The following is an 8,826-nucleotide window of genomic DNA, read 5'->3' on the forward strand; positions in this document are numbered from 1 at the left end:
ATTTAAGTGTATTAAAACATGCTTACAACTTAACAACGATTTCAAATTGGCTCGTTTTGCTTTCGACGTTCGTCAGAAATTTGAAGCAGTTACGCTTTGCTTCATTTTATAGACTATAGATTTCGTCAAATTGCTATTTTCGTGTTTTGTCAAAGTGAGCCTAGGCCAGGATTCCATATTGCCGTGTGTATTATCAGTAATAGATCTCAGAAGACGTCTAAACGTGACGCTTAGTGCATATTATTTACACATTTTTATCGTTTGTTTGATATTCCCATGTCTTAATTTTACTCAGATGTGCAAAAACTTTAATCACTTTTTAAACTTGGAAATTATCTCAGAGAAATCGAAATGTCGTTTTTCATCCCGTGAAATTATCCTAAAATCAATTTGACTGTTACGAATATAGAAACTGATATGTCAGTCGTCACTCTTCCGCGGCCCAAGGTGCAGGCCCTGGGAAAGAGACTGGAGATGACTAACATTTCAGGCTAGTGTTTGTACATTCTCTTCCCCAGAACAACCTTTCCTTTTTGGCAGGCGGGGCCTGGGCGAAAGGAAAAGGTGGATATAGAGGCAAGATTCTTGGACTAAGATTTTCACTAATTAATCGCTGGTATCACTGACTGGTTGATCTCTGACTGTAGCCGTTCGATCAAATCACCTGCAGACCTTCCGTAAGTTTAAACTGGCTTACAAGGAGAATTTTCGATGACATCCTTTCGTGACGAAATGTACAAACGCACTTCCGGTCAGAATTTGACTTCTGCTTAAAAAAAAAAAAAAATTAAATCTATCGAGGTTTCTGGATGCTGTGATCGAAGAGATTCGGTGAGAGATCATTAGTGGATAAGTTCGGAAAGAAGCAAGCTTTGAATTAGGGAAAATCTTTGCTGGTAACGCTCAGCAACTGTTCAGCTGTATAACCGAGTTAAAACTATACGAGGTTTTAACGCTCAAATGAAATACAATGCACTTCGATAAAAATTCCATTTACCACCCTAAAGGTTGTAAATGGAATTTTGAAGGTAGCATTGAGGTAGCAAGAACATAACAAACACGGTAATTCTTTTGCAGCTTCCCATGAACCAAAGAAATTAATGTGACGTCAGTCTGGGAAACGATATCTTACTCATTTTTACAGTAGTTTTACTGGCCCCAATGATTACGACTTTTTTGGAAAATCTAACATTGAGGAACCCATTCGCGTTTAAAAGGAATCTCGGCTAAAGAAAAGTTTTGTTTGAAATCACAAGTCGGTGTTTGTGTTTAACTGATTCAGTGATTTGAAGTGGATAATTCTTTGCCTGTTTTGAATGCCGGACGTTTCACTTCTGCTATTATGGGATTTCAAATTCCCGCGCGCCGCCATGTAAGTTTTTGCAAAGCGTGATGGAAGATATGACGTCATTACGCGGTTGAACGTTTTTAAAATACAACATTGCGTCAGTCTAGAGATGTAAAGGTGCTTCTAATCTTTTATAATTCATATTCAGGGTGATGTAAAACAGGGTTCCTATGTATGTGTAGTTCCAACAAGAAATCGTCTTCTATAGACTTCACATTAGCAGAATTAGGACTCGAGTAGGAGAGCGAGATCGAGGACGAGAACACCTTTTTAATTCTAGTTTGTAGTCTTCACATAATCACGTCACATACCCACCTTATCCCATGAGACACCCTCTCTGCCAAAAAAACCAACATGAAGAGCAAGGGCTCTTAAAAACGTCACTGGTTTGAAATTCGAAGATCGTACTCGTACTTAATCTCGTATTCGTAGCTCGATCTAGAGGTTCCTAATCAGATCTCTGACCACGCAATGACGCCATAAATTACAATTAAATAAACCTGACGACGCCCAGGCGATTTAAATTGAAAACCAATATTCTTATCCGAACAATAAGAGAGACTAAAAACACCCAAGATCAATTAAAGAGAACCATTATTCTCGTGCATTCACTAATGATTTTCGTCAAATGGAAAGCTCTGGGGATACGTAAGAAGTTCTTTGCTCTCGGTTGAAGGCCAGTCGAATTCAAAACCATGTCAAAATTAAAGTCCCCCAAAAATATGGCTCCCTCGTCATCCTTTGAATAACTCGTCAACATCGATTCAATTTCACCGGAGAAAACAGAAGCATCCGAATTTGGTGGCCTACAGAGGCTGCCAAAGAAGATTTTCTTGCTTTTAGGCGGCGCAAGTTCAAACCAGAGCGCTTCAATATTTGAGCTACTTTCATTGTTTATCAGGTTGAACTGTAGATGGTCGGCAATAGCTGGTTTTCACATGACGTCACTAAAATTCTAACTACAAAACTATTGATCTTCCTGAGATTTTACTTTAATGATGTATAAGAGCAGCTAAAAACTAACATTCACACAAATTTTCGCTCCGAATGGGTTCTTGGTTTTGTGATTCACTACGCTTGAATTTCTAAGCTTCTGCGTGACGCGGCATTTACATGACGGCCTAAAGAGCTGTCATGATGGTTAAAAAAGTGACTTATTTCGGGGAACTTGGCTATCTGAACAGTTCATGCCTTAAAAAAGTATTATTTTAATGTTTTATAGTTCCTCGAGGGATAAATTCACGCTTTTGTGTCAAAACTCAGTGACAGATGTTTCTGTTGGTTTCCGGCCACCATATTGGTGCCCATACGGATGGGCACCAGCATGGCGTCTCCATACAAATCTCTATAAATTTGGGTAAAAAATTTCTCCGCGTATCTCGCATAAGAAAAATTGCTGTGACCAGAATTTTGGCGAGAGTCTTTGCATATTTACCTTCTTTCATTTCCCAGATTCTAGACTTTATCTATTGACCGGTTTTGATTTTTTATTTTGATCTATTTTGAATTGCGTGACACTGAAAACCAGCAATATAAACTGTCACTCCGCCTCCAAAACAGTCTCTGTCTCCTCTGATTACTCACGTATATATACTTTGAAACTTAAATTGTTTTTCAGCCAAGATTCTCTTTGAAGCTAACCTGGTTTGGGTGTGTTAAGCGACCTATCTTAAACCAAACATTGGCAAAAAAAAGGTATTTGATGGATAAGGCACCTGGCGCAAAGCACGTTACAACAATCTTATAATAATGGATAGCGGACATAATAAAAAGAAAAAAAAACCAATCTCATATGACATAGACGCAAACGGAATGATTGTTTTACCAGTAAATAGTTCACTGACTAAATTTTTTACCACTTCATGAATTTTAAGATATAATTTGAGATCGATAGGAAGATGTTGCTATTTTACTTAAGATAATATTGTGCGAAAAAGGCGGCAAAACTAAGCGACGCGATGCTCACTTCTTAAGGACCTATTCCGATATGGAGAAGAGTTGTCTCTATTCGGAGGCTCACGCATACCGAGCCACATGTGGAATGAAAACGGAAACGTTTGTACGAAAAATCACAGAGTTAGCTCGGTTCCAGGGTGGCCTAGCGGAAAAAGAGTTACTCGATTTGAAGCCAGGGTGACTCTGGGGCGAACCGACTGTTTTCCTATGTGAACACCTTTATTCGCCCTTAAGGGACAAGTCGGTACATACAGAGCAGGCGCGAAACCAAGATGGCCATATTGGGATTAGTTGGTAGGGACAACTTTTTTCAATTAAAACGCCCTGAGGAAAGGTAACCCTCCAACACAACCAAACGCAAAAAAATAATTGCGTTGAAGGAACTTAGTATAGAAGCAATGAAATTCACCATAGAAAACACCCGTTTGCTATTTACCACTTCGTATCCAATGCGGACTCATGGAATAATTTTCGGTTAATGCCAAGATCTCTTCATTTATCAATATCTACAAAAAAAAATCTAACTCTTTCGCTGTTGACCGTACGAGAAATGTGATACAGATGTCTGTGTTTCTCAATACCCTTCAAAAGGAATGGAGTGCCATGTCTCCCTGATCAACTCAATACGATCAGAGATCTTTTTTGGAGCGAGACTGAACTAAACTTGCAGGTGGAAATTCTGATCTTATCGGGACTTTTAGCATTAACTGATAAATTTATTCCACTGATAATGCATGTATGATACGTGATGTAATAGACAAGTTGGCGCGCGTCCGATATTCAACGAACGATTTTCAATAATTAACGTAGGTGTTTTCACGATGTATTAGCGACGTTCGGACAATTTCTAAGGGATACGAAATTTTCAATGCCAGACAATTAATTCCAAGACGTATTTTATACTAATATTTCTCAAAATGCATGTCTCTTTTGAATAGTTTCATTTTCAACAATTGCATGACCAATCAACAAGACTTCATAAGGACTCCATTCACCTGGCTTTTTTGTTGGAGTTGCATGATAACGAGTTCCCGTATGGAAATGACCGTATGAATTGTTCGCGAGCGGCAGTTTCAGTCACTCGAGCAGTCTGCTTGTAGATGTATTAGAACATGTATTTCATGTTTTGAACGGTAAATTGCAGTGAAATTCTACTGGCTGAGGCTGGATGAGACTCGACACCTCTGGGAGGTTCTATATAAGGTAAGAAAAGCACTGCGTGAAAGCCGTTTATACATAAACTCACATTTCAATTGTCTATGTCAGACACAGATTCTCGTGGCACTCTGTTAGATTCAATGCATCCTTGCAAGGTTGTTTTTCTGGGGTAAATAAAATAGACAACTTGAAGGTTTTAGTGATGTTTCGTGTATTACTTTTTTACATGAATGAAGATAAAGAAGATACGCTTGATGAAATAAAACATTATAGTTCCTTGAACAATCAGCGTAGTGGCGGACAACGAAAATTATGCTAACAGATCGATGCTCTCTAAATTTTCATGCCTTGTAAAAATAAACCATCGGTTTGAACGCTATATCTAAGAAATTTACACTTTTAACTTCTCTATTATTTAAAAATATCTCAAACGAGTACACAAATGTGTTCAGCTTTCAAGGGAGTGAAAAAGCCAACAGGATAATGAATAATATCAATATAATTTTTGAATTGCAACTTTACTATATTTTCTGGACCATTTAGAGAATGGATTTTGTTACTCTTTACTTGTAATATCTTCAGAAACCTGGTCTTAATTTAAGTCAGAGACAAAAAGCTACAAGCCTGAAAAATTGCGAGGCGTTATTATTTTGGTGCTCTCCTCTTAACATATATGCAAAAAAGTAAAATTCAAAACAAAAACATTATAATAAACATCTGCTGCATATGACGGTTAATCAAACATATTTAGGGGTCCCGTTTATGCGTAAATTAAACATTGCCGTTTATATAATATTTAAGATAGTAAGCGCGCTCTCATTGGTCGATAGGTATGTTTAGATGTGAGTATGTAAACCTCGTTGTTAGAAATATTTTTTTGTAAAAGCAATAGAGGACTCGAAGGTGATGCATCTTGGGTTTGCATAACTGTCTCGAATTCTTGCTGAGGTTATGTAAACACGGAAAAAGTCCTCTATTGCTTAACAAATTACACTTTTTAAAGTTGCGACAATCTATATCTCTGTTCAACATAACTTTAAACTCTGGTCCACACAGTTAACTTTTTGCTACGCCACGCAGGTTTGATTTCAGAATGTTTGTTTGGGGTACAACAAGGATAGTGATCTTGGCAAGCGTCTTTGGCCTATGTAAACCTTACAGCTGGAAAACGGTCTTAGGTAAGAACAAAAACTATATATTTTCCCTTGCCATGTGTCCTGACATCAGCGCTAATCTGTATGCAGCCCTGAAATTCGAGAATACAAAAGACCAGCGAGCCGCAGCTTTCGTGAAACATTAGCAACAATGTCCATCTTAGCCAAAAAAAGACTTTACTTCTCAAGACGTACACAGTTGAACTTCTTTAACAAGGACACCAAAGGGGCAGAGCCGCGTGTACATATTATGGTCGTTAATCTTGTGACTGTAAATAGTTTGCGTGTTCAATAGCTCGATAACGTAAAACCAAAAATAATAATTATATTTTTCGTTTAACATAACACCTTATCTGGGGCAGGTCGCCATTTTAAAATAGGAAAAAACCTTAACTCATTGGATCCTACGAATAAAAAACGAGGTGTACTTTTTCTTTTCGATGGCCTTTACACATGCACAGTTGAATTTGAAAGCTGAATTGACGGTAACAAAAAGTTATCAATACCTGTAATTTCTCGAACGTTAATATAACCTTGAACACGGTTTTCCAGCGCTTTACACATTGAAAGGATCTTATGAATTTCTCTCAGAGCCCGAATGTGGTGTAAGGTTCTGGCAAAACGAGAAAGAAGATAAGCGCATTGTAGGCGGCCGGATCAGTTCTCCCGGGGCGTGGCCCTGGCAGGTGGCTCTGCTCCTAAACAACACTCAGATGTGTGGAGGTTCCCTTATTTCGCCAGAATGGGTTGTCTCTGCATCGCATTGCTTTGTTGGTAAGAAATACAGATTATTTCATTCTGACATTTCATTCCTCATGCTGCACAAACAGCGCAATGACTTGGACTTTACCTTCTATTCAGTGATGGAAATTTACAATTATTGTCACGTGTTTATCTTAAAAGAAGGGAACATCTGCAGAACAAACTGATTCTTATCACTAGTTTGATTGGTTTATGTAAATGATCCAAGTTCTTTCAGCGTGTATGTTTACACATCCTCTAGACTCACAAGTCAGCCTGGTGCAATCACATCCCTTCATCCGTAGAGGTCTTATTTCAATATTATGGGTGAGACTCAATGGAAAGAAACATACAATATTTCATAGAGCATTTGGGTAATTACAGGTGCAAGTTACCAAATTACCATAAAGCTTAGCCTATATAATAGCTAATTGTTAACAAAACAAAGCAAGAGGAATACGCATAAGATAATTAAAGCATCGCCACGATCTTCTTGCTAATCTGATTTCAGGTCCTGATTTGTCTACTGATCCCAAAGATTGGACAGTAACCTTAGGAGAGCACCACCTAAAAAATGAGGATTGGTTTGAACAAAGTAGAAACGTGAAGTCCATTTATACTCACCCACAGTATACTGGCGGCGGAAATGAAGTCACAGACCAAGAAATCAAAGGAATCCCACCCGATTATGACGTTGGTATGAGAAACTTCGTTGTCATGTCATCTTCTATATATCTCTGTTTTCTCTTATCTTATCAACTGTAATTTATCTTCCCAATCACAGGAAATCACTGCTAAAAGATGTCATGATTTTGTAACATTTCTCAAGCCATTCGTCACCAATAGACGCTCCTTCCATTTCCAAGAAAAGAAAATATAACCTTCCTTTCCCGCATTCTTATTCCGCTTGCCCTTACTTTCCGTAGGAAAAAGAGACCTTATTGCATTTTATCTCATTAAACTTCAAAAGTAAATTGGTATTTGGTGACTGTCAACCTCAAATTAATTAAGTTCAGTTAGGAAAAGATTTTTCTCCACCGCGTCGTAATCTAACGACCTATGATTGAATGGAGGAACGGATGGTCGGTAGAAAAGAGCAAGGAAGGAAAGGAGAAAGGAGGGGAGAGAAAAATGATAGATGGATAAATGGATGAATAGCTGGTAATAATGGCAGCTGTTATTGTCTCTTGCCGGTTCTCTCGTCTACGAAATGCATGTTCCAGACGTCTCTAAGTAAATTAAAACCACTACAGTCGTGAGTCTAGGACGAGTAGCTGTGCTAATAGTGCTTTGCCCTCTTGCTGTAGCTCCAGCCTAGCAATCAAGTTGGGTCTATTTGACCGAACAGGTGCGAAGGAACGATGACCAATGAAAAGCTGTATTTTCATTTCACTTTCAGCTCTGCTGCATCTAAAATCTCCCGCCATTTTGGACAACTTTGTATCCCCAATCTGCCTCCTTCCTCCGGGCTTTACTTTCCCCGCCGGTAAGGAGTGCTATGTTACCGGCTGGGGCCATACACAGTGGAGAGGACCAAAGCCTGACATTTTAAGGGAAGCCAAAGTAAAGCTCGTTCATCAAGACCAGTGCAACGCAGAGAAATCGTACGAAGGAGCCATTCACAACAGGGCGCTTTGTGCTGGATTTGAGGAGGGTGGAGTCGACGCTTGCCAGTACGACAGTGGGGGGCCGCTAGCTTGCGAACAGGATGGGCTCTGGTATCTAACTGGGGTGGTTTCCTGGGGCCACAACTGCGGGGACCCACACAAGTATGGAGTGTACGCAGACATGGAGGACATGACTGAATGGGTCAGAGAGACTATAAAAGAAGCAGAAAAGAGTTACGTCTAGGAGAACATTAATTACACTAATACGAAATATTTATTAACTGTTAACACAGAATATGTTAATTTAAATCAAGATACCTAACAAAGACGCTAAACACTGTTTACTAACATTATGTCTTCGCATTTTAATCATCAGTTCATTAAATTGACCTCTTGAAGTATGATCACCATGAAAGTTTACAAAAACAACGCTGTAAATAAAATCTTGGGGTCCACATAACATACTTGTTGCGCTATGGCTTTTTTATGTACAATCCATCCATTTGCCTATTCACTCTTTCTTTCTTCCTTTATTTCGTTCTCTATTTCCTTTCGTCGTGTCTGATAATCCCAGCTTCTACAATCTCTCTTAATCCGTCTTCTCCACCGAGAGGCTCGCCTAACATCCCTTCAGATTAGGCTCGTTTCCAAGAACAAGTTGCGGCAAATCCTGCGGAAAAAATACCGAAAGCGTCCAAGGAAAATTTTCGATCTGTGGGACGAGTACAACGTTTACAAGCTAAGAATGTTAGGGGCGGCGAATGGTACTTTCGATATTTAACAATGTGAGAAATCGGAATCGCTAGAAAAATGAGACTGTGAGACCCGTTTTTCAAGGTTTGCTGATCCTGATCCCATGCAT

General features: G+C 39.0%; 1 protein-coding gene across 2 annotated transcripts; it reads left to right on the forward strand.

The window, feature by feature from the left end:
• The first annotated feature begins 4,140 nt into the window (after positions 1–4,140).
• Positions 4,141–8,424, forward strand: LOC110039961 (transmembrane protease serine 2-like). Of its 2 annotated transcripts, XM_020745141.2 has the most exons (5): positions 4,141–4,507; positions 5,543–5,640; positions 6,208–6,390; positions 6,869–7,054; positions 7,757–8,424. In XM_020745141.2, exons 1-5 carry the CDS (start codon positions 4,473–4,475, stop codon positions 8,206–8,208), a joined length of 954 nt encoding a protein of 317 aa, XP_020600800.1. In that variant the 5' UTR covers positions 4,141–4,472; the 3' UTR covers positions 8,209–8,424. The 2 variants fall into 2 exon arrangements, with proteins under 2 accessions (XP_020600800.1, XP_020600801.1); XM_020745142.2 differs by lacking the exon at positions 6,208–6,390 and having other exon boundaries at positions 4,142–4,507.
• The last annotated feature ends 402 nt before the right edge of the window (positions 8,425–8,826 follow it).

Source organism: Orbicella faveolata, unplaced genomic scaffold, assembly GCF_042242905.1.
Source record: "Orbicella faveolata isolate gen_17 unplaced genomic scaffold, um_ofav_v1 contig_24, whole genome shotgun sequence".
Classification (NCBI taxonomy): Eukaryota; Metazoa; Cnidaria; class Anthozoa; order Scleractinia; family Merulinidae; genus Orbicella; species Orbicella faveolata.

Bases quoted from the DNA above. Each gene is read 5' to 3' on its own strand.
- LOC110039961 (XM_020745141.2), top strand. From the start codon at position 4,473: ATGAGACTCGACACCTCTGGGAGGTTCTATATAAG. The intron at 4,508-5,542 runs GTAAGAAAAGCA...TACGCCACGCAG, and splicing joins TCTGGGAGGTTCTATATAAG to GTTTGATTTCAGAATGTTTG. The intron at 5,641-6,207 runs GTAAGAACAAAA...AATTTCTCTCAG, and splicing joins CAGCTGGAAAACGGTCTTAG to AGCCCGAATGTGGTGTAAGG.